General features: G+C 41.5%; 1 protein-coding gene across 1 annotated transcript in view; it reads right to left on the bottom strand.

The window, feature by feature from the left end:
- The window catches only part of LOC124162230 (mucin-2-like), a 51,465-nt gene that overhangs the window by 9,326 nt on the left and 16,195 nt on the right, over positions 1-25,944 (bottom strand). The window contains exons 3-8 of the mRNA XM_046538689.1: positions 18,942-19,228; positions 17,695-17,830; positions 14,085-14,252; positions 13,183-13,361; positions 10,624-10,759; positions 2,709-8,932 (exon numbers count right to left, since the gene is read on the bottom strand). Coding sequence (XP_046394645.1) covers positions 2,709-8,932; positions 10,624-10,759; positions 13,183-13,361; positions 14,085-14,252; positions 17,695-17,830; positions 18,942-19,228 — 7,130 coding nt within the window. The remainder of the gene's footprint in view (positions 1-2,708; positions 8,933-10,623; positions 10,760-13,182; positions 13,362-14,084; positions 14,253-17,694; positions 17,831-18,941; positions 19,229-25,944) is intronic.

Below are 25,944 nucleotides of genomic sequence, written 5' to 3'. Positions count from 1 at the left end.
GGCAAGACCTCCGATATGGGCCCCCCCAATATTTTTTATAAGTCGGCACCCCTGATTATGCCTCATAAGTGATCCAGAATGGTACCAGTGAAAAAATCCAGATAGGGTACTAGTGCCACATTGTACCATTCTGGAAGCTGTAGAGATGATTTTTGATGAAAGTAACAGTGTGAGAGAGGTAGCAAGAGTAAAGAATTCATCTAAATCTGCAATATTAAGACATGCACTGTAAGCATTAGCTTCCAAGGACAGTGGCTGGGTAATGTTTTAAAAGTAATCTGATATGTGATAAGGTTTTTCTATTTTGTACTACACAGGGAAAGGTTGTGGTAATGAGTATGATGATGGATACAATGTAAAATTCATGCAAAAAAAAGGGGAGCCAATTTATAATTTTTAGAAGACAACAAGAAGACATTACTTTCATAGAGAAAAAAGATATTTTTCTGAAATTGAATTCTCACTACTACCATAAATCGTATAAATGTGATCTGAAATAACTTCTATATCTAGTTCATGGGCATACCAGCGAGGGGCAAGGGGGGGGACAGCTCCCCCCCCCCCTCCAGAAGCATAAAATCTCAAAAGTCTTTAAGCAAAAACAGTACCCACTGAATTGAAACAGAAGTATCCAACAAATTTTCTTTAAACCCACGAAAAATTTTATGTATTAGTACAAGATATGTAACTAAAATAATACTATATTTTCAAGGAAATAATTTCATTAACTAATAAGTCGCTGTTATAATTCTCTTAAAATGTTGGTTTCATTCACCTTTTCCAAGATAAAATGTCACTACTTGGCCATGGCTTGCCCCCCCTAGTTATGAATTGTGAATCAATCATTTATTTTTCTTACCATTTTTGCACATTTAGATAAGTGTCCCAATCCTCCCACTTAACCGTCCCATGCCTCCCGGAATGAGGGAGGGGACAAATGTAATATGTTCATAAAATGCTAAGTTACTCAGTATTCACGTATTCTAATTTCTCGAGAAATTTTCTATGGAATTCAGAAGGGTTAAGGCAGCTAAGTATTCCAAAAAAACTGATTTAGGCCAATAATAAATATTTTCACAAAAATTGTATACGAAAATGTGTCCCAGTCCTTCCTAGTATCCCCTGTGGTGCAATAAGAGTACCTAATTTATGTTTGTTTGAATACCTAAAAATTCATTTTTTTTATAAAACCCTTATTAAAAAATTGAGGTAGAGATTTTAAAATTTTAGGTGCTTAAAATATATTTTTGCATTTTTAATGATTCCATTGGTCCTGTAATTGCAAGAGGCTAATCCGTTAATCAGGTTTTCCAGGGACCTGTCAAACAGAACTGGGCATACATATCCATGCCTTGAGTGTTTAAACTTTAAATACCCACTCAAGTAGGACTCGAACCCATAATCCCAAGATTAGCAGGCAAAGGCTTTACCCTGCTACCCCTGAGGCCAACTTGAAACATAAAGCGGCTTATTGCCACAAAGAAGAATCTGAAATTTTGATCATTGACTGAAATACTTATGGTTCCTCTATGTGGGGCACAGTGAAACAAATGCACGGTTCATTTAAAATTATAATCACAGACACTAGAAAATATTTCTCAGCTATGAAATTTGTGTTGTACAATGGGCAAATAGGCATCTCATTATCCTATGTATCAAAACGCCATTGGAATAAATAAAAGTGGATCTACAACTAAATTTTGATTATTTGTTTCACTCTGCCCCCTGTTCCCATACCTTTAAGTGCATAAAAAAGATGTTCTAACTGATGTATTGGGGCTCTCATTATTCCTGTCTCATACCTGAGGCATTTCAATAATTTTATCTGCAGATTATAATGTAGTATTTAGCCATGCTTTCCAGAATATAAGTAATGACCATGCAGGCAGAGCAACTTTAAGAGGAATATCTTAAAACTCAGTAATACTGAGTGTTGCCTTAAAAAAACAAATAAGCATTTGGCAATTATAAGAATTACGTAAACAAATAATGTAAAATTACATTTGTTGTTTTTTTATTAAATATTAATTATTTGGATGATATTTCTTTAAATATTAATTTTTTTCCTCCTTATCTTGACCATGTTTAATCCATGTTAAAATATTTCTTGGAGTGTAGGTCAACGTAAAGATAGTGCCTCCTTTTTACGTTGACCTACACTCAAAAGAAATATTTTAACATGATATTTCTTCATACATTTTTAGTGATGTTATTTCAGTATTATAGGATTAAAAAAAAAAAACTGAAATAACAGACTAGCTCGAGCTGCAGATCTGCAGTGCATGAAGACCATTTTTGTGGCATTGGAAAAAATTTGCTTGGTTAGGTCATTAAATAGGCCATATCAGCAGAAAAAGTCATGAACAGGTAAAGTATGCATTTTAAGGCAGTAATATATTGCCTTAATTTTGCTGAAATTGAGCTTATTTCTTCTAAAACTTGGTTTCCTGAGTAAAAAAAATGTTCCCAGCTTAATGGTCATAGTAAACCCTTCCACATAATGCACTATACTTTGTACGATAAGAAATGATAATAAAAGAGTGCCTGTCTCATGTTAAAAGTTTTACATGTGGCATTTCATATCTTAAAGTTACTCTTTTGTCCGCCCATTATTAGGTGATACCTTGCTGTAGCATGAAATAGAATACAAAATGAAAAAACTGTTAATGTGTAAAATGTTTTGACATAAAAGAAGTAATTATAAGTACCTTGGGCATCTTGGGTCTGTAGTGCCAGGATAACAAACTGGTTTGGCGGTGGTCGGTGGAGGTGTAGGCCTTGGGCATCGCGGGTCGGCACTGCCAGGGTAGCAATTCGGTTTAGGGGTCGTTGATGGTGGTGGCGGCCTTGGGCATCTTGGATCATTGCTTCCTGGATAGCAATTGGGCTTTGGCGTCGTTGATGGTGGTGGTGGCCTGGGGCATCGCGGGTCGGTGCTTCCCGGATAGCAATTAGGTCTAGGCGTCGTTGACGGTGGTGGCGGCCTTGGACATCTCGGATCATTACTTCCTGGATAGCAATTGGGCTTCGGCGTTGTTGATGGTGGTGGTGGTGGCCTGGGGCATCGCGGGTCGTTATTTCCCGGATAGCAATTAGGTTTAGGGGTGGTTGACGGTGGTGGCGGCCTTGGACACCTCGGATCATTGCTTCCTGGATAGCAATTGGGCTTCGGCGTCGTTGATGGTGGTGGTGGCCTGGGGCATCGCGGGTCGTTATTTCCCGGATAGCAATTAGGTCTAGGCGTCGTTGATGGTGGTGGCGGCCTTGGACATCTCGGATCATTACTTCCTGGATAGCAATTTGGCTTCGGCGTCGTTGATGGTGGTGGTGGCCTGGGGCATCGCGGGTCGGTACTACCCGGATAGCAATTCGGTTTAGGCGTCGTTGACGGTGGTGGCGGCCTTGGGCATCTCGGATCATTGCTTCCTGGATAGCAATTGGGCTTCGGCGTCGTTGATGGTGGTGGTGGCCTGGGGCATCGCGGGTCGGTACTACCCGGATAGCAATTCGGTTTAGCCGTCGTTGATGGTGGTGGCGGCCTTGGACATCTCGGATCAATGCTTCCTGGATAGCAATTGGGCTTCGGGGTCGTTGGTGGTGGTGGTGGTGGTTTGGGGCATCGTGGGTCGGTGCTACCCGGATAGCAATTCGGTTTTGGGGTCGTTGACGGTGGTGGAGGCCTAGGGCATCTTGGGTCTGAACTGCCCGGATAACAAACTGGTTTGGCCGTGGTTGATGGAGGCGTAGGCCTTGGGCAGCGCGGGTCGGTACTGCCGGGGTAGCAAAGTGGTCTGGCTGTTGTTGTCGTCGTTGGGGGAGTCCTGGGGCACTGAGGGTCGGTGCTTCCTGGATAGCAATTTGGTACCTCTGTTACCGGTGGCAAATAGGATGGTTCCGGGGGACAACGGGGATCATTGTTACTGGGATAACAATTAGGACGGTTTGGTGGAGTTGGCGGAGGACACCGAGGATCATTGCTTCCTGGGTAGCATAAAGGTTTTGAAGTAGTTGTTGGAGGTGGTGGCCTTGGGCATCGCGGGTCTGTACTCCCTGGATAGCAATTCGGTTTTGGGGTCGTTGATGGTGGTGGAGGCCTTGGGCATCTTGGGTCACTGCTTCCTGGATAGCAATTGGGCTTAGGCGTCGTTGACGGTGGTGGTGGCGTGGGACATCGCGGGTCAGTACTACCCGGATAGCAATTTGGTTTAGGGGTCGTTGACGGTGGTGGCGGCCTTGGGCATCTCGGATCATTGCTCCCTGGATAGCAATTGGGCTTAGGCGTCGTTGACGGTGGTGGTGGCCTGGGGCATCGCGGGTCGTTATTTCCCGGATAGCAATTAGGTTTAGGGGTGGTTGACGGTGGTGGCGGCCTAGGACACCTCGGATCACTGCTCCCTGGATAGCAATTGGGCTTCGGCGTCGTTGATGGTGGTGGTGGCCTGGGGCATCGCGGGTCGGTATTACCCGGATAGCAATTAGGTTTAGGGGTCGTTGACGGTGGAGGCGGCCTTGGGCATCTCGGATCATTGTTTCCTGGATAGCAATTAGGCTTCGGCGTCGTTGATGGTGGTGGTGGCCTGGGGCATCGCGGGTCGTTATTTCCCGGATAGCAATTAGGTTTAGCCGTCGTTGACGGTGGTGGCGGCCTGGGACATCGCGGGTCGGTGCTTCCCGGATAGCAATTAGGTTTAGGGGTCGTTGACGGTGGTGGCGGCCTTGGACACCTCGGATCACTGCTCCCTGGATAGCAATTAGGCTTCGGCGTCGTTGATGGTGGTGGTGGCCTGGGGCATCGCGGGTCGGTACTACCCGGATAGCAATTCGGTTTAGGCGTCGTTGACGGTGGTGGCGGCCTTGGACATCTCGGATCATTGCTTCCTGGATAGCAATTAGGCTTCGGCGTCGTTGATGGTGGTGGTGGCCTGGGGCATCGCGGGTCGTTATTTCCCGGATAGCAATTAGGTTTAGGGGTGGTTGACGGTGGTGGCGTCCTTGGACACCTCGGATCATTGCTTCCTGGATAGCAATTGGGCTTCGGCGTCGTTGATGGTGGTGGTGGCCTGGGGCATCGCGGGTCGGTACTACCCGGATAGCAATTCGGTTTAGGCGTCGTTGGCGGTGGTGGCGGCCTTGGACACCTCGGATCACTGCTCCCTGGATAGCAATTAGGCTTCGGCGTCGTTGATGGTGGTGGCGGCCTTGGACACCTCGGATCACTGCTCCCTGGATAGCAATTAGGCTTCGGCGTCGTTGATGGTGGTGGTGGCCTGGGGCATCGCGGGTCGGTACTACCCGGATAGCAATTCGGTTTAGGCGTCGTTGACGGTGGTGGCGGCCTTGGACATCTCGGATCATTGCTTCCTGGATAGCAATTAGGCTTCGGCGTCGTTGATGGTGGTGGTGGCCTGGGGCATCGCGGGTCGTTATTTCCCGGATAGCAATTAGGTTTAGGGGTGGTTGACGGTGGTGGCGGCCTTGGACACCTCGGATCATTGCTTCCTGGATAGCAATTGGGCTTCGGCGTCGTTGATGGTGGTGGTGGCCTGGGGCATCGCGGGTCGGTACTACCCGGATAGCAATTCGGTTTAGGCGTCGTTGACGGTGGTGGCGGCCTTGGACACCTCGGATCACTGCTCCCTGGATAGCAATTAGGCTTCGGCGTCGTTGATGGTGGTGGCGGCCTTGGACACCTCGGATCACTGCTCCCTGGATAGCAATTAGGCTTCGGCGTCGTTGATGGTGGTGGTGGCCTGGGGCATCGCGGGTCGGTACTACCCGGATAGCAATTCGGTTTAGGCGTCGTTGACGGTGGTGGCGGCCTTGGACATCTCGGATCATTGCTTCCTGGATAGCATTTAGGCTTCGGCGTCGTTGATGGTGGTGGTGGCCTGGGGCATCGCGGGTCGTTATTTCCCGGATAGCAATTAGGTTTAGGGGTGGTTGACGGTGGTGGCGGCCTTGGACACCTCGGATCATTGCTTCCTGGATAGCAATTGGGCTTCGGCGTCGTTGATGGTGGTGGTGGCCTGGGGCATCGCGGGTCGGTACTACCCGGATAGCAATTCGGTTTAGGCGTCGTTGGCGGTGGTGGGGGCCTGGGACATCGCGGGTCGGTGCTTCCCGGATAGCAATTCGGTTTAGGCGTCGTTGACGGTGGTGGCGGCCTTGGGCATCTCGGATCATTGCTTCCTGGATAGCAATTGGGCTTCGGCGTCGTTGGCGGTGGCCTGGGGCATCGCGGGTCGGTGCTTCCCGGATAGCAATTAGGTTTAGGGGTCGTTGACGGTGGTGGTGGCCTTGGACATCTCGGATCATTGCTTCCTGGATAACATACAGGTTTTTCAGTTGTAGTTCTTGCGCATCGTGGGTCGGTGCTACCTTTAAAACAAGTCGGTGTGGGTGTTGTTGGAGGTTGGCATTGAGGGAGCCTACTTCCGGGATAGCAAAAGGGTTTTGCTGGTGTTGTGGCCGGTGGGTAAGGAGGTGGGCACCTTGGGTCAGTGCTTCCTGGGTAACACTCCGGTGTTTGTGTTGTAGTCGGTGTTGGTTTTGGACATCTTGGATCTGTACTTCCAGGATAGCAATTTGGAGGACATCTTGGGTTGGTGCTTCCAGGGTAGCACGGTGGTTTTGTCGTTGTAGGCGGAGGTGAGGGCCTTGGACACCTTGGATCCGTACTTCCTGGGTAACACACTGGTTTTTGTGTCGTACTCGGCGTTGGCTTTGGACATCTAGGATCCGTACTACCGGGATAGCAATTGGGAGGACATTTAGGGTCGGTGCTTCCGGGATAGCATGGTGGTTTTGTCGTTGGCGGAGGAGTGGGTCTAGGGCACCGTGGATCTGTACTTCCTGGGTAACACACTGGTTTTTGTGTCGTACTCGGCGTTGGCCTTGGACATCTAGGATCCGTACTACCGGGATAGCAATTTGGAGGACATTTAGGGTCGGTGCTTCCGGGATAGCATGGTGGTTTTGTCGTTGGCGGAGGAGTGGGTCTAGGGCACCGTGGATCCGTACTTCCTGGGTAACACACTGGTTTTTGTGTCGTACTCGGCGTTGGCTTTGGACATCTAGGATCCGTACTACCGGGATAGCAATTGGGAGGACATTTAGGGTCGGTGCTTCCGGGATAGCATGGTGGTTTTGTCGTTGGCGGAGGAGTGGGTTTAGGGCACCGTGGGTCCGTACTTCCTGGGTAACACACTGGTTTTTGTGTCGTACTCGGAGTTGGCTTTGGACATCTAGGATCCGTACTACCGGGATAGCAATTTGGAGGACATTTAGGGTCGGTGCTTCCGGGATAGCATGGTGGTTTGGTCGTTGGCGTTGGTGTGGGCCTTGGGCACCTTGGGTCCGCACTTCCTGGGTAACACACTGGTTTTTGTGTCGTAGTTGGTGTTGGTTTTGGACATCTAGGATCGGTACTCCCTGGATAACAATTTGGAGGACATCTTGGGTCGGTGCTTCCTGGATAGCACGGCGATTTCGTGGTGGTTGGTGGAGGCGTCGGCTTCGGGCACCTGGGATCCGTACTTCCTGGGTAACATCTTGGTGGACAACGTGGATCAGTACTGCCCGGGTAACACGGTTGTTTCGTTGTTGTTGGTGGAGGTGTCGGTCTCGGGCATCTGGGGTCCGTGCTTCCTGGGTAGCAATTAGGGGGGCATTTTGGATCCGTACTCCCTGGATAGCAAGGGGCCTTAGTGGTTGTTGGTGGTGGTGTCGGTCGAGGACATCTGGGGTCTGTACTACCAGGGTAGCAAATCGGTTTTTGGGTTGTACTTGGTGTTGGTTTTGGGCAGCGGGGATCTTTGTTTCCGGGATAACAATTAGGTGGTCTTGGAGTTGTTGGCGGTGGTTGAGGTTGGCATTGTGGTAATTTACTTCCAGGGTAGCACAAAGGTTGATTCGGGGTTGTTGCTGGGGGATAAGGTGTTACACAGCTTGGATCGTTGCTTCCTGGGTAGCATACCGATTTCTTAGTAGTTGACGGTGGAGTTGGTTGTGGACATCTTGGATCTGTACTTCCCGGGTAGCAAAGTGGCCTACGCGTTGTTGTTGTAGGCGGAGGCTTGGGACATCTTGGATCGGCACTTCCTGGATAACAATTAGGTTTTTCTGTCGTACTTGTGGTGAATGGTCTGGGGCATCTTGGATCGTTGCTTCCTGGATAACAAACTGGTGTTGGTGTTGTTTGAGGGCAACGAGGATCTTTACTTCCTGGATAGCATGGAGGCTTCGTGGTGGTCGGAGGTGGCGTTGGTCTGGGACACCTGGGATCTGTGCTTCCTGGGTAGCATACAGGTTTTTGTGTCGTTGTTGGTGTAGGTTTTGGACACCTTGGATCTGTACTGCCGGGATAACAGTTCGGAGGACATCGTGGGTCTGTGCTACCTGGATAGCATGGTGGTTTTGTTGTGGTTGGAGGTGGAGTTGGCTTTGGACATCTGGGGTCCGTGCTTCCTGGGTAACAAACAGGTTTTTTTGTCGTTGTTGGTGTAGGTTTTGGACACCTTGGATCTGTACTGCCAGGGTAGCAGTTTGGAGGGCATTGTGGGTCTGTACTACCTGGATAGCATGGTGGTTTTGTTGTGGGTGGTGGTGTTGGCCTAGGGCACCTTGGATCAGTACTTCCTGGGTAACACACAGGTTTTTGCGTCGTAGTCGGTGTTGGCTTTGGACACCGAGGATCTGTGCTACCTGGATAGCATGGTGGACTTGTGTTAGGTTGTGGCTTCGGGCAACGTGGATCGCTGCTGCCAGGATAGCAGTTAGGCCTACTTGTGGTTGGTCTTTCAGTCTGACATCTTGGATCTTTACTTCCGTAGCTGCACAGGGCCGTTGTTTCTTGTCCTGGTCTTGGTGTACTAAATGTTACTGGTGTAGTGGGTTCACCAGAACATCGTCCATCACATTCTCCTTGGCAAATCTGTTGATTGTTAAATTTTCAATTAAAGGTTATCAATTTTTTTATTTAGAAAAGTGTCCTAAAATGTGGATTAACCGAATACCATGAAATTTATTTTTTCAAACTTTGAACTTTTTATGAATCATTATTGATTATCTCATTAATATGGGATATATTTAAAATTATAATATCAATATAGGAATAAGTTGATATGCTTCATGAAAAATATGTACTACTCTACATGATAAACGTACTATTATTTACCGTTGATTAGGGTTACTAACTTAACTGGAGTCATAATCTAATTATACACATAATGTTGTCAGGCCTTTGCGGATGATATAATGTAGAATTTTTTAATTATTGTTCTGCGTTTTGTTTGCTTAATCTTTCTTGTATGATCCTTCGTCATCATCACTAGTCAACAATCTGAAGATTATGTAATTTGAAAGCTATCCCATCCACTCATTTCTCTTATTTCGTACTATTTTAATCCTGTAAAATTTTTTGCTTTTAAATACAACTATACATATATGTCTCCCACATCTGAGCTCTTTCTTCTTGGTAATAAACTTATGTGTGTTCTGAAAATTCTGAGTTATTATATGTTAATTGAGCACTATGCAAGTGATGTTAACAAAATGACATCTTGGAAAAGTTTTAATTTATACCAAAACTTTTCCCTGAAATAGTTTTTTTTGCAATAACATAATATTCTAGTTACTCTGCAGCTTGCTGGCCAGATATTATATGATGTTTAGACATCTAGGTACCATAATTATTCAAAATTAATGTCCAACCGGTCACAATGCAAAAGTGTCATCATAAAGGAATTAGGTCTTCCTTTTCTGCTAAACCATTTATGATGCAGCGGGTGTATTGAAAATTTGTGGATAATAAACGGAAATGATCGTTCATTACTATAGGTACTACGATGTAACAATGAATTTTTCTCCCTCTTCAAACTGAAACTGTTCACATGGTGAAATAATTTATTTCAGTTTTTGACAATATTAAGTTACTCTTTCATTTACCAATCGGTTTCAAGGTTTGGCAGGTCAGCTACTTTCTCTGATGAAAGTATGTTATGAAAGAACCTCAGGCAGTTTCAAAACTCTTATGCTCCAATGTTTCAGCTAGTAGACCCTCCGATACCTGCACTCGAAATTGCTAGCAGAAATGAGCGTAGTCTATAGTCTAGTGTGGGCAAGACTATAGTGAGACTATAGTCTTGCCCACCCTAGCCAGCGTTCCCTATGTATGACGTAATAGCCACCGTTACCATTGATTTCAGAAAGCCAGTCTTTCTCTCTTGCATCTAAAAAGACCTTTGGTATTGGTAAAAAATGAGGTGTTAATTTATTCCATCAGTTTATTTTTCCATATTTATTGATTTTGCCTGTAATAGCTTTTTATGTGATCAAACTATAGGATATCTTTTAGCACGTGGAGGGAGTCCATGTGATATAATATCACTAATATGCCACCATATTCGAATGTTATTGTAAACATGCTAACAGCTATCCATGAAAGGTGAAACATAATTATTTTTTGCTTCTTGCATACTGTTTCTGTTTTATTAATACTTGGGTTTATTGGTTAGAGAATAATGGCAAACATATAAATATATCAGTCATTCCCAATAACTATTGAATATTGTATTAAGTATCAGTTGTGGATAATATTTGTGAAAATTAATTAAAATATCTTACCTCAATATTACAGGTCAAGAAAACTTGCATTTTATCGGGAAACTTGAACGCTGTAATGTTGTTGAAGGCAATAACACTGGCTCCAGTCCTTCCTGTCTGGTAAGTTCTTCTCCAGAAATGTATAAGCTTTTTCTTCCTGAAGGTGGGTTTGAAACTTCAGATTAGTAGACCATATTGGTATTTTTGGGTCAATAGTTATCATAGAAAACACTAAACTTTTCTGGGCTTGCTTAGAACAAAGCTGTACCTCAATATCGTGGAAAGTATCAGATGATTGTAAAACAGGGTGATGTTAAAAATATTGGTATCTAGCATTTTATGATTTCATCTTATTGTATAGAGATATGTTAGACACTTACCATATCATAGGTATTTGGTATCATGTGAAAAAGCTTTCACAAATCTCTCCCTTCTTCCCATGCAATTCATGAGTCAGTATCCATAGAATTTCCTTCTAAATACTTTTGCATACACATCATTGCTTATTGTAGACTTTAATGAAGTAATCATGTGGTGCAGACACACTGGACACCATGATTTTTATGGGTTCGTTCAAGCTGTGCAGTCATTAGCTGTCGAGCTTTAGGATTACTGAATTTTAAACTATACTGAATGCGCGTCATGTGTGTAACATTTTGAAAGACCAAAATGCCAAGTAGGTAGTCATGTGTAAAGGGTTTACTGTGGAATTACTGAAATCATTGTTAATAAACTGTGAGAATGCCCAGTGAGAAATGGGTGGTGGAGTCCACGTGGAACCCACGTGGAATCCACGTTGAGTGGTGGATATTTGGTGGTGGTGGATATTGAGTGGTTGGACCCACGTGGAATCCACGTTGATTTCAAGTGGATTTGTGGTGATTAGCATAAAACGGTAAACAGAATTTCTAATTTGTGGAACTTAACTCTCTGGTGACATTGCGTCATTTATCATCCTGAAACCACGCTAGTTATGTGAAAATGTATCGCATATTCTATTTTTATATAATTCGTGGAAAGGCAGCCATGAGAGCACATGAAAAATCGTAGACACATATATAGAAGGCTTAGCTATAGAGTGGTTGAGGTTTTAATGGTTTTAGGACAGCACCTACTGCTGTTTTAATTTTTCCACCAAATTTCCACGTGGGTTCCACGTTGATTCTACGACCAAAAACACGTGGTATCCACGTTAATTCTCCACGTGGGTTCCACGTGGATTCCACCACCCATTTCTCACTGGGCATGAAGACACTGTAAATACATAATTCGGAAAATAATCGTGGTGGAAACACTTGAATATAGCCTACGTATTCCCCCTAGAATGTTATGCCCAATTTATTCCTTCTTGAATATTTCATGTTAAAGCATAACATGAGATAATTTCTCTCCTGTAGCTCGAAGTTAATTTTGAAAATGTATTTCAATTAAAGCCTTTGATGGAGTATATTATTCCAATGTGCTCTTAACTCTATATTTAAAAAAAATAGTCTCGTTGTAAAGTTCCTGGATCTCTATAATTTCTGATGATAATGGCTCTGATAATGAAACTTTGCCCAGTGAGAAATGGGTGGTGGAATCCACGTGGAACCCACGTGGAATCCACGTTGAGTGGTGGATATTTGGTGGTGGTGGATATTGAGTGGTTGGACCCACGGGGAATCCACGTTGATTTCAAGTGGATTTGTGGTGATTATCATAAAATGTTAAACAGAATTTCTAATTTGTGGAACTTAACTCTCTGGTGACATTGCGTCATTTATCATCCTGAAACCACGCTAGTTATGTGAAAATTTATCTCACATTCTGTTTTTATATAATTCATGGAAAGGCAGCCATGAAAGCACATGAAAAATCGTAGACACATATATAGAAGGTTTAGATATAGAGTGGTTGAGGTTTTAATGGTTTTAGAACAGCACCAACTGCTGTTTTAATTTTTCCACCAAATTTCCACGTGGGTTCCACGTTGATTCCACGACCAAAAACACGTGGTATCCACGTTAATTCTCCACGTGGGTTCCACCACCCATTTCTCACCCCAGTGAGAAATGGGTGGTGGAATCCACGTGGAACCCACGTGGAGATGTAACGTGGATACCACGTGTTTTTGGTCGTGGAATCAACGTGGAACCCACGTGGAAATTTGGTCGAAAAATTAAAACAGCAGTAGGTGCTGTCCTAAAACCATTAAAACCTCAACCACTCTATAGCTAAACCTTCTATATATGTGTCTACGATTTTTCATGCGCTCTCATGGCTGCCTTTCCACGAATTATATAAAAATAGAATGTGCGATACATTTTCACATAACTAGCGTGGTTTCAGGATGATAAATGACGCAATGTCACCAGAGAGTTAAGTTCCACAAATTAGAAATCCTGTTTAACATTTAATGCTAATCACCACAAATCCACTTGAAATCAACGTGGGTTCAACCACTCAATATCCACCACCACCAAATATTCACCACTCAACGTGGATTCCACGTGGGTTCCACGTGGATTCCACCACCCATTTCTCACTGGGACTGGGTGCTTACTTCCACACCAGAAGTTTTGAGTTAATTTTAGTACTTACTTTGGACAACCTTCCGTGTCTGTTAGCTGGAGTCTTGCTGTGTTGGGTGATTCATAATCCTCTCCATCATATGCCCAACAATCTCTAACCCTTATGTCATATTGGTTTTCTTCGTCTTTGAGGTAGACCAAAATGGTGAGCGTTTCTCCGATTTTGATGACTTCTTCGATTGGAGCAGTCTGTGGAGTAGAGGAGGCTTGACAGTTGAAATTTAAGGTGGGAATTTGCCTTCTTCAGCAAGAATTAAGATTTAAAAATTCAGCAACAGGAGGTTGTTATTCGAGTTTAATATAACCGTAAAATAAAGCAATATGCCTCGTTGAAGCTTTTTTATATGTCATTAATATTCCAGTAACTGTCAGGAAACGTAAGACATCCTTATTTCGGAATTATTGTGGTCTTGCTATTATTATCAGAAGGCTTATTGATTTTGATTCTGAAATAAGGATAGGTTTTAGGTTTCCTGGCCATTACTGGAATATTTATGTCATGAAATCTGGCATATACACGGCGTGTATCTTTATTTGAGAGTTTTATTGAAGGAATTTAGGAATTTTATATACATACTCAAAATTTATTTGAATCAATATCAATCAAATATTTTTATTTGTAAGCTATTTTCTCAATTTGTTATTAGGGTATCATAAAATAATTCGGTGAAAGGAAGGATTTTAGTTAAATTTTCTTCTTATGATGTTGTTTATTCCCTCGCTTGGGGTCAAGACACAATAGTCATAATTTTTGTTTGATAATGACGAGAATGTAGTTTTTATATCCTTCAGAGACATTTGAATATTGAAAAAATATCCTTTTGGTTTCATCTCTTACACGTGAAGCTTAATATCTTTATGCCTTTACAGGAATATTACCCCCAATAAAAATAATATTAGAAGCGTTCTTACATTTGGATATTCTCCTCGACGGATGTCCATCCAACAGTCAACTGAGCCTGTGGAAACAGGCACTGATACTACCTCCAACATATCAACTACAAATGGCTTGAATATCACAGTCTTCTCTTTTCTCTCGGTTGTAGCGCAAGATATCTTCCTTGCGCTATCCCAGATTTCCTAATCAGAAAAAATTAAAATCAGATTAGCAGTATTATAATGACAAAAATCGGGGATGTATTTGCTAGTTGAGGAGAAAGGAAAGATGGTCAACCATAGGCCAACCACCAAAATTTATTTAGGGTTGAGTGAGCCCAAGATAAGAAATTTATTCCTTAGGAGTTTTTAAAACAATTACAAGACTCATGCAATTAAAATGAAAATGATAACATTGAAGTCATATAAAATTTGTAATAATCCAGAAATGCTGTTGTCATATTAAAATTAATGTTCTCTTTCATCCCTGCCAAAAGCACTCTAGTTACGGAAAGTATGAGTTAGCTTCCTGCACTTTCTTTAATATGAAATAGGAATTCATATATTGTCATTCATTGTGTGGGACTTCAGAAAATAAGCAGTTAAGTTTACAAGTATGACCTGTTAACTCGGTATCCATTGTTCAAATACAGTAACAATGTGTGCCATGAATTTAATTATGATATATGTAGGGAATAATGAAGTGGAATAGATAGTTTGTGTACATAATGTTTGTATAATCAAGCGTGCATATGGATTGATACGGATTAATGATCAGCTCGGTTGTTTCAGTGTTGTGAAAAAATATGGAAGAATTTAAAGTAGAGGTCTCTGATCCTAACGGTTAGGTAGCTAAAGTTGTGTACAATTTAGAAGTGGAATATGGTGAAAATTTCTGCGACCATTAATCCCTGCTTTGATTGTGCTCTTTATTTTTTCAGCTCATTTTCTTTTCTATTTTTTTTTTAATTAATTTTTTGCTTTTATGCTGTTTTTTCATGTTTCCCTTGACATTAAATTGCCTAAATGCTAGTTCAGTTTGAATTCAATCTTGATAATAACATATGAAATGACTTAGTTATCAACTGAGGTTTTTTCATGATTATAAAAAGGCTGTTGTTGGGACGACATAGCTGTACTTCTTTTTGTAAATGTTAAGTTTGCATTGGTATTCACTGTTGATAAATGAGATGTAGGGATTAAATACTTTAATTAAGCCCAATGCGGGGGACAAAATGAGCTTTGAAATAGTTATCATACATTACTCTTAAGTGGCAATCATAATTTATCGTAGCAATATTCTATGCTGCAGTATCGTGTACCTCATCTCTTATTCTCGCCTTTGCTATTTTTGCCTCACCAAATAGGCTAACAAAATGAGTACAACTAAGTAATTTGAGGCCTAAAATTTTGCATTAACCCTCGCAGATGATATGTCTTGTGGTATTCTTCACTTCCTTTTGAAGCGAGTGAGGGAAAGGCAATTGATAAAAATTACAGAGATAGCACAGGGAGGAGAGCGTTTGTGGTGACAAAATTAATTAAAATATGGCCGAATTAAAAATAAATTAAGATTAACTGGTTAGGATATGTAAAAACGCATGATATATTTGAATTAATCATTCGCTCTTGGGAACAGACTATCAGATAGATAGATTGAAGAAAAATAAACAACCTTGGTAACTTTTCACTGCAACTTTTTATTGGTATTATACATTACTTGCCGAGGCGTCATTTTTAAGTAGGTACTTGAAAATGATGCCTCAGCGTTGAAACGTGTCACACCAATAAAAATTTCCAGTGAAAAGTTACCAATGGTTGTTTATTTTTCATTTCAACATGGATATTCACAAAGCTTAAGCTGAATCGTTGATTTCAAAATGATATATTTTCATAGTTACTGCTGGAGACAAATGGTGATGCGTGTAGATTAGTAATAATCAAAATATATTACCCTATGGGAGAGGATATCTTCATATTGGGCTATGAAATCAACTGATTTTGGCATGAATTGGTGGAATAATGAGATATTCATGGGGAAGCATAAACCCAGTACTGCTCCACAAACTTTTATTTGCTGTCAACTAGTTTCGATGACTACAGCGTCATTATCAAGACAAACAGTAAAAAACTGTAAAAAAACAAAGTTGTTTGTTTTGATAATGACGCTATAGCCATCGAAACTAGTCGACAGCAAATAAAAGTTTGCGGAACAGTATTAGGTTTTTGCTTCACCATGAATTCATATTAGGTGGTACGTTAAAGAAATGCAAATAAGTATTCTGGAGCTTCATGGACGGTTATATCATTCGAGGAAGCCCAAAGAGCTGACATATCCGTAGGATAATATAAGATAAGAGAAAAATAGCTACCAGGGTTTAGTATAGATGCTAGAATTTAAGTTTTATTGATAAATCCTTTCTCAAGGCATTTTTACACAGGGCACGTAATTGCATGGGCGTTCCCAGTGAGGAGCAGGGGGGGAGGGCAGCTGACCCCCCCTGAAAGCACAAATCGCATATGTCTAAATATTATATAATTATATAATGTATGAAAATAATATTTTTACAAGCAAATAATAAAAAAATAAAGATCTGTTACAGTTTCCTTAAAATGTTGATTTAAATCACCTTTTCTATGCTTAAATCTTACCTACAACTTGAACAACCAGTTCTAGTTTTGATCCTGGGTACGCCCTTGCGTAATTGCACAATATGACATGTGTGCGAAGGCGCAGTCAAAATTTTATCGTGTAAAGCGGTGAATTGCTAGAATGCATGCGAGAATGCTTAAACGTGAGATGGCAAAATAGCCCCTGTTCTAATTTCGTTCGAGTTTTCGCGCGACTGCACGCCATAATGAGAAATTAATGCAGTTCTAACCTACGCAATTACGTGCCTCGTGTAAAACAGCCTTTACGATCTCCAGCTTGTTCTTTGGATTCAGGGATGCCGACTTACAAAAAATATTGGGGGGGCCCAAACCGGGGATCTTGCCCCAGGAAATTTTACAAGTAGTGAGTTTTAAGTTTTTTAGGCATTTTAGGAGCGTCATATGATCAACATTAGAACCCTGATCACTCTAATCTCGATATCTGGACACTTCGGGGAAAATAGACTAGCCTGACACATTTTTTCTTTACACCCATAACGACTTTTTGAGGGGGCTCGGGCCCCATGGAGTCGGCGCCACTGTTTGGATTAAGAAAGTCAAGCGGACTGCATAGATGAGGTTCAATTCCATCCCACAGAAGGCTGATCGCTGTTGCCACTTCATTTGCATTTTAATCGGTTTTCACAAACGTCCGCGGCGCGTTGATGAGTGAATGCGATCCACTTTTTTACAATATTTTGCAGAATAGTGTTTGTGATCGGAAGGAATAGAATTGAAAGGTTATGAATTTGATAGATCACATCATCGTGTATACAAATTTGGGTTAGCGCCACTAATTATGTCTTATTTCCCCGTGAAGCTCGGATCAATTTGTCCGTCATTGACTTAAGAGTGACGAATTTTGTGAACCCATTTAAATGTGGGGTGGGTGACATCACATTTAGAGGCCGCCTTGTGGATCCTATATTGTATTTTTCGTGGAGGAAGTATTTCTGTTCATTTAATGGTGGAAGCGAGGGCCATGTTTACATACCTGCACGACGTCATCAGTCTGAATGACGATTATATTTTCCACTGAGCGGCCGAATCCCCCAGAAGGCACCGTGCCGCAGTCGTCTAAGGGAACGGTGAACGAGTACGTTGATTGTCCAGCACCTGGTTCCACGTACCTGGAAGAAAAATCAACCATCAGGTGAAGATGAGCGAAAGAGAAGGTATTCCGTTGAATCTCCTCATTTTCTGTTACTATCGCATCGGTTAATGTTGTGAAGACTACGATTTCGCTGGCACGGATGACCTTGTTCGACTAATTCGGTCCCAATGGAATATGAAGAACTTCATCGTTCACCGCGGAAATCTCCGTCCTCACAACGTATTACATTTAACCGCTACGCATTCCGTTGGATACTATTTAACGACCTCGAATACGCCTCAGTAAGGTATTTGTAAAGATTTTGTCGTATGTACTTGACATTACAAGCAGTGCTTAGTTTCTAAAAAATTAGGTACCGGAACGCATACCCAAGCATTTAATCCTCGCATGATATTCAAATGTAAGCCGCCGCCCTAAGCCATATTAGTTGAGTCTGAAACCATTTGAGTAATCGTTACGTTAAAAAATTTTCTTTTTATCCTTATTTGAAAAGGGCCAGATTGGCGCCCATGCGATGCCACTCCACGTGACGTCATAGAGATATAGATTCTATACGTGTAGATAGAAGTTTTTCATGGTCTGAGATTACCAATGCATGCATGAGGCACAGAGCTCAGGGAAACATTTCTTAATAATCACATATTAAAATTGCCTATGGTCACAAAGTTTCCTTCGTTTGATAGGGTATTAATCATCCTTATTTAAGCCAAGCGCTACCTGCTAGCAGGGTACTCTACGGTACCGCCATGTTCGGCAGCAAGCAGCCTGCATCGTAACGGCGTTCATAGCCTCCCACCTAGGTGGCCTCACACAGCAGCAGCCAGACGTCACACGGGCTTTTCCCAGCATTCATACTTAGCCGTCGCGTTTTCGCGAGCTTGAAAATTTTCACTTTTCATTAATCGTAAAAAATAGATATCATCATTTAAAAATCTAAAAGCGTGAAATATGTACTCCAGGAGTAATAATCTTTCAATTCAGGCAATAAAAAAATAATAGGAAACCACCCTATTCTCATGATTGGACCATGGTACTGGCAGCCCAGCTAGGTCAACCTGGGAGCTCGCATTCAGTTAGTGTCACTCATTTTCTGTCCATTGGTGATGATAATCTTCTCTCTCGCTTACCTGCACTTGGCCTTGTCGAAGTGGCCCTTGCTGTAAATGACTCCGTCGAATGGGCCGCTGAAGACGATCTTCACCCCCATGCCACGGGAGTCGCATTTGACGTCGATCATGTCGACGTGCGTGTGGTGGTGGTGATGGTGGCCCACTTCGTTGTGCTCGTCGTGCCTGGCGGCGAGGTCCCTCGCTCTTGGACCCCGCGCCCCGCTCGGCACCAAACCCACGGTGTCCAGCGCATTTCCGGGCGGCTGCACGGGGTGCTCGTCGAAGGTGAGCTGGGCTGCAGCCAGCTGTAGAGACAATCAAGAATGGAATTTTAGAATATAATTTAGTGTGCGCTGGTCAATCGAAGAAATCAATAGCATTTAAAGGCATGAAATCAATGATTACAGGTAGGAGCATATTTAGGGGAGGGGTGTCACAGGGGTCATGATTCTTCCAAATTTTATAAAATTTCTAAAATTTTTACTAGTTTTACAGTTTTTGTATTTTGTAAAAACTTATAAAGGATGTTAACCTTCATTCACTTCGCTTGATTGTGTGAAATTGTGATTGAGGGATGAAGGATTTTTGTCACTGCCAGTGGAATGCATGGTAGCTTTCCTCATGATTATATGATTTTTTACCATGAATTTGGTAACGTGCCAAAATCATGGTTGTAATACCGAAATTTATGCATTTAACTGTCTTCGTCTTAGCCTTGACACGGAGTAGTGCTTTCAGAAATCGAGATAACCTACGTACAGAGGTTTTAGTTGAGAATGTATGATATGTCGGCTGCCATAGGGTTTTTTATGATTTATACGAGGGAACTTTACTTTAACAATTTTTTTCCTACTCGCAGATGTGAATTTATTTCATTAAAGGATGCCCTTATCAGTGTCAATGATAGACATTTACTCCTTTCTTTTCCATTTTGGCCTACTCTTGCTCCAGGTGGAAGTTGATTTTCTAGAAATGGTTGTAAATAATTGTTTTCAACCAGTGCATATTTTCCCTGATATTCTCGCAGATTTAAATAGAGTAAATAGTCTCTTCTTACAATTGTCTCAGTTTTACCTGATCTAATGTTATCGTGTGTGTAATATTTCTAAGCCTGCCGCGTGAACGGCGGTGAAATATACATGAATTGCCATGTGAAAAAATTCCCCTGAACTGGGATTCGAACCAAGGACCTTTGGATTACCGGATCACTTCGCAGACCACTGGGCTATCCAGGTTCCTGAATTTTTATGGTGTGTATTTATAGGTGGGCGATATTCATTCTACTTAGTCATCTAAAGTACTACCTCCGATGTACTTAAATGGCTAATGTTGGATTTAATCCATGCAGAAACTCTCTATAATTAATTTTTATACTATTGTAAAATATAATAATATGTATTTTTATACTATTCACTAAATATATCTAACGTTCTATAAATCAACCAATCCCTATCAGGTCAATTAAATTATAGTATCCTCGACTGTCCTATAAAGTATCTCTTTATCTTTTTAGATGCCAATTAGCTTATATACCCATTTCTATTTATATTTGCATAGTCTATTATTTTTTAACCACCTTAAGGTATTTTTCCCATCAAAAGATAACAAATTTTGGTGTATATTACCTAATTATTTTTTACGAGCCAAAAGCTTACTCCAGATACCGCTGGAAAAGATTGCAATTCACAATGTCAACGGATTTTTCAACGACCCGACCCGTGATCTGTTTAAAGTTTGTGGCTTTATTTTTTGGATCCAAGAAACAGGAGATGAAACTAAAATTGGTTCGTTCCGTACTGGCACTTTATTTCTTGATAATTGATAGTTATTTTTTTTACCGTATTTCATTTCTTGATAATGACATCCTTTTTTTGAAACTATGGTCAGAAATAAAGAACGCGGTGTGGAACGTACCAAGTGAATTTTTATTTCAAATCAGGTACTACTTACTTTTGAAGTTTCCAATTTTCCCCTGGAACGGAAATTAGCAATAAAAAAAATATATTTCAAGTCATATTTCGCTACTGCTCGCCTTGCCGGAAGGTGCACGCAGTGAACTCGTGTGCCTAGGAGCAGTCTACCCCGCAGGATGAAGCGTCCTTGGGTCGCGCCCGCCAGACGGTGTCCTCATTTCGCGTTCGAAACCGTAAAGCAATGAAGGCGGGAAGGCATCGAGCGTTGCGGTTGCAATTAGCACTCACAGATGCCAAAGCCAGAAAGCCAGATTCTAGCCTGCCTTCAATCGTTATAACCGCACTTGATCTGCCAACTGGCGTCATTTAATAACGTAATCGACTATCCGCGCAAAGTTATCTATACTTTTGCTAACAATGTTCTTTAACCCTCTCATTGCAATCTGTTTGAAATGATACAGGCGAGAAATGTATTTAAAAGGTGAATGTATTTAAAATAAAATGTATCACCTCCAAGAAAAAATAGTTGATCATTTTTTGGAATATAAACATGCTGTTCTTATTTTGCTATCACGACATTGATTAATGTAAGATATGCTTAGTCTTGATTTTTTAAATCAGCAGTTTAGTTGCTGAGTTATTGTTTTTTGAAAAGCGACCCGTCTCAAAGCTCATATTTTGGCTCGTGGCTCCGTATATATTGCGTACATTGTAAAAATTATTTTGAAAATAACCACAAAATGTGATAAAATTTGATGTTGAAATCGTCAGCAGTACATAGTAGAATCAACTTCAAAGTCTAATTGACCCTCTGGAGAATGATCAGTGGTTTTTTAATGAAGTGAGTGTTGAATTAACATAAATTTGGTAATTTTAGTTTAATATTTTGTTGAGTCGAATGAAATTGAGTGAGAGACTCGATTTCATTGGCTCTTTAAGGATGGCGGTCTCGGAATGTTAATGACTCGAAATTACTCAATTTTACGATAATGCGTTAAAATTTACAAATGTTACTATTTAAAGAGCTGAGGTTTACCGAAGATTAGATATCACGCCCGCTGAAAAAGGACCGAGGCCCTAACTGATGCATATGCCTGAATAAGACCTCAATAGAGATAATTTTGAGCCTATTAGTGATTAGAGAGAGATAATGATACTATGATCGCCTTTAGTGCAAGGAGGTCACAAGGCGAAAACACGGCCTAAATTGTCATATATCAAAAGCAATTAACTTGACTTACGGAGCATTATATAGGATTTTGGTAGAGGAAGCAACCATCTCATATTCGTACCACAGATCATTGAGTAGAGGGGAAAGAAATATTACTATGATATATCACAGATGATATATCACACTAATGTATTCAGTTAATAGTTGGAAACTAGCGGGAGAAAGTTTCTGTCACCGACGAAAAGAAATAGATTTTAATGGGAAGCCATTATGCGAAGAATTGCATTGTTTTTGATCATACCTGTATTAATAAATAACGTTAATTTTAGATACGTTTTCTCCATTGTCTAAATTAGAAAATTTCTAAAAATATGAAGTGACTATTTTTTAGCCTATTTAATGTTGAAAATCTGCTAAAGGACGAAAAAAATGCATTTCGGGCTCGTACTAGCGGTTAAAGTCGTTAGTGGCTTTGGAGATGGATCGCAATGGGACACAGGAAGGACACAAAAAACAGCATAACATATCACTCAAGATTTTTGGACATTGCGAAATTCGAATGTGGAATAGGGGAAAGTTATGAGTACAAATAAGTGCATAATAATATTTTAATTGCCCTTTTCACCTACACAAATCTGTGGTGAAATTGTAAATTCAGAGGTTATTTCATATTCAGTTTATATCCCTTCAGTTTATCAGAACTAATATTTTAAGTATCCTTCTCGACGGAAGTGAGGCATGGATAATAAGAGCCGCAGAGAAATCATGAGTTGAGGCCTTCGAAATGTGGTGCTACAGGAGGAGAAAGAGGATGAAATGGATCGACCGCATTAGTAATGAGAAAGTCGTAAGAAGAGTAGGAGAGAAGAGAAGCCACATGGAAACTTTGGCAAGAGGACGGAATAAACTTATAGGCCGTATCATGAGATATCATGGCCCGATGAAGACAATCGTCGAGGGATAAGTAGATGACAAGAACGGAAAAGGAAGGCCTCGAATAAAATAAATGGAACAGGTAAAGAGGCAAGTGAAGAAGAAATAAATACGTTGGTGTGAAAAGATTAGCTGATAGGAGAATTAATTGGAGAGCTGCCAAACTTAGGATTTGTTGACCAGTGAAGATGAGGCATATATGTATTCTTCGTCACATATTTTCAATTTTAAATTACTGCTAATTTTATATCCTTTTTGGTGGTATATCAGGTTATTGCGTAAGATTTTTCAAAGTTACCGTTCCTCTTACAAAGGGGGAGAATCCGTATGAAAAATTGCCTCCCTCCCATGAGAAATTTAAAGCAATTTCACTTTCGCAACGATGGTGGATTGGAAATTTGCGTGGTCATAAAGCAATTTAAAGTATTTATGTTGTAATTTCTCTTGTCCTCTCGCAAATTTTCTTTTTCTATGTTCTTCACTTTCATTTACTCTCCAAAATTCCCCCTTATGCCCTACCGTTATGGGAGAAAGTCGAAAGAGCCACAGCATTAAATGTTGAAATGCCATCGAAATTGTGTAAAACCTCTTTCTCTTATTTATATATGTCCTACTCATCAGAATAACTCGCCAAAGGGCAAGATGACTCAATATACTTCGATTTATGGTTGTTGGTCTTTTCCATGACAATCGATTTATTTTTTCTCTTCGAGGTTTTAACCACCGAAGCTACCGAAAGGTCCTTAATTTTTGTCACTAAATTTGTGCCTTTAAGACATTTGGAGTGATAAATTAATTTTTACTATGGGCGTGAAACCAGTGACAATTTCTCAGCTGAAGATGTTCATAATGGGTCACATGAAATCTTACAAAAAATTAATATGTTTAATGTAAGGAACTGGATTAACTGTAATTTACACAAATTTTTGGGCATTAAGCAAAATTCGAGCGATTGATTTAGGGATTAGTTTGGCATGGTATTTGGAGGAAGTAGCCGACAGTTGAAGTCATTTGTGTCATGAGGGAAGGGCATGGCTGGCTGGAGAGAAACCCCCGGCGTCGGCATTAGCCTGCTCTCGCAAGGCGCCAAGGACTTAGCGTCCCATTCGATGGACGGAGAGTTGCGCTTGAAATATCCTCCACACATCATTCAAGCAGGGATCGGGCAGTCTCTGATAATTCTCTGGCACCGCCGGGATTCGAACCCGAGCCTATAGGGGGGAAGCCAACGCTCCAGGTATGTCACCACCCCGATCCCCTCCTCTGTAGGATCGGACTAATAATTAGCAAATCATCGTCCACTCCCAGGATTTGAGTCAAAACCTCCGGTGGAAGAAGCCAGTTCTCTGACGTACAAGACGGACGGACTATTTCTCCATCTTGATGAATCATTTCTAACGACGAATAACTCGATCAAAACTAAAGTGGTCATGATGATAGAGGAACTCACGTACTTAAGTAATTTACCAAACTTACACGGGCTTAGGTGTCGACGGGTAACCGACATTCTCAAGGTCATCCACTGACCTAGCTGTCGACAGGTGATGGTCGATACCTTGGTTGTGTAAGTTTGAGTACAATGTGAAACATTGCGATAGTTTGTGCGTTCTAATCTCATCTTAATTGAAAAATATCACAAAAGAAAACCTGAGTCTATTGCTTTTTTTTACGTTGTCATCCTGAGTTTTTCAGAGTATATATAGTAGGCTACAATCAAAATTTGTCCTTTGCCTAAATTTAAAGATTTTTTATTATCATTTTATCAAATGCAATTTTTTTTCTAATATTGCTGATAATCAGCTCTATCTACCATAAATATTTCAAGATGGCAGCGTAAATATTATTCGAGTTATTCGCGTCGTCAAAACAAAAAATAAATGAGACCATTTTAGAGGAAGAGATGGGTCCTTTTAATGTGATTCAACACGTGGGCTTTGAGAACAAGAGAGCTTTTGAAGTAATGGATCAAGGTTGCAGGGGCGGACAAGATTCTTTGGGGTAGGTGACTATGGGGGAAATTAATTCGTGAGATAGGGAGTTCTTCACGGCTAGTTTTAAATGTTGAAATAAATACTTACAATATTCCACGATTGTGAAATTGATTACGACCTAGGCTTCAATGTTACTACATTATCCCCAAGGAAGTAACATTGAAAACTAGGTCGTAATAAATTTTATAATAGTGGAAAATTGCTTAATTAATTTAAATACGGAAAAATTCCACTCAATCACGTTTAGATCTACAGATTTTATTAGTTTTAAGTGCTCGTATAAGGTGATGCCTCATTTTTATTATTTACTGTTCAATATATCCCGGTTTATTTTTAGTGATTCAATTTACCTTTTCCCCATGTTCCTGGCTTGTATTTGCTAGTTTGAAGTGAAGTATTTGAAGGAAGATTTTGACCTTAGTAATCCGTAACACCTGATTTCTGCAGGTTTATTCTAACTCTATAATTATCAGATTGTGCGTGGGAAGGAGACTGCTTATATGCTAAGAATTTCCCTACCCCAAGTTTCCTTCTCAACTACCGCCAATCCTTTTTGTGGGCTCCATGTGGTAATGGGTTAACTTGGAATTTTATAAATGTCAATTTTTGGTAAAACATCGTGTGAGGTGACGCCTGATTTTGCCATTTTTTTGTTTAATCTATCTCTTTTTCTTTTTTGAGATTCGATCTGCCCCTTCCCCGTGTTCCTCACTTCTATTTGCTTTGCTAAGTTTCTCTCGGCTTCCCGCCGGCGGGAGAAAGCTTGGGACGCATGGCAGAGAAGAGAAGTTGAAAGGTCATAGTCGTGCCACCTGTTGGCCTTCCTTCCAGCACCCGCCGCTGTCCCTCCCCGCCATTACCTCCCCTCTTCACCCTCTCCACCTTCCAAACTCCCCATCTCCCTATATTATTTAGCGGCAGCGCAAAGCATTAAACTTTCTTCGCTCGCGTCCTTCCACGAATATACTCTCGTGTCGACTCCGTCAATGGAGGACTGGGAGGAGGAGGGGGTG

This window comes from Ischnura elegans, chromosome 7 (assembly GCF_921293095.1).
Source record: "Ischnura elegans chromosome 7, ioIscEleg1.1, whole genome shotgun sequence".
Taxonomy (NCBI): domain Eukaryota; kingdom Metazoa; phylum Arthropoda; class Insecta; order Odonata; family Coenagrionidae; genus Ischnura; species Ischnura elegans.
The sequence above is the reverse complement of the archived record's forward strand: the minus strand, read 5'-3'. Positions and strand labels throughout refer to the sequence as shown.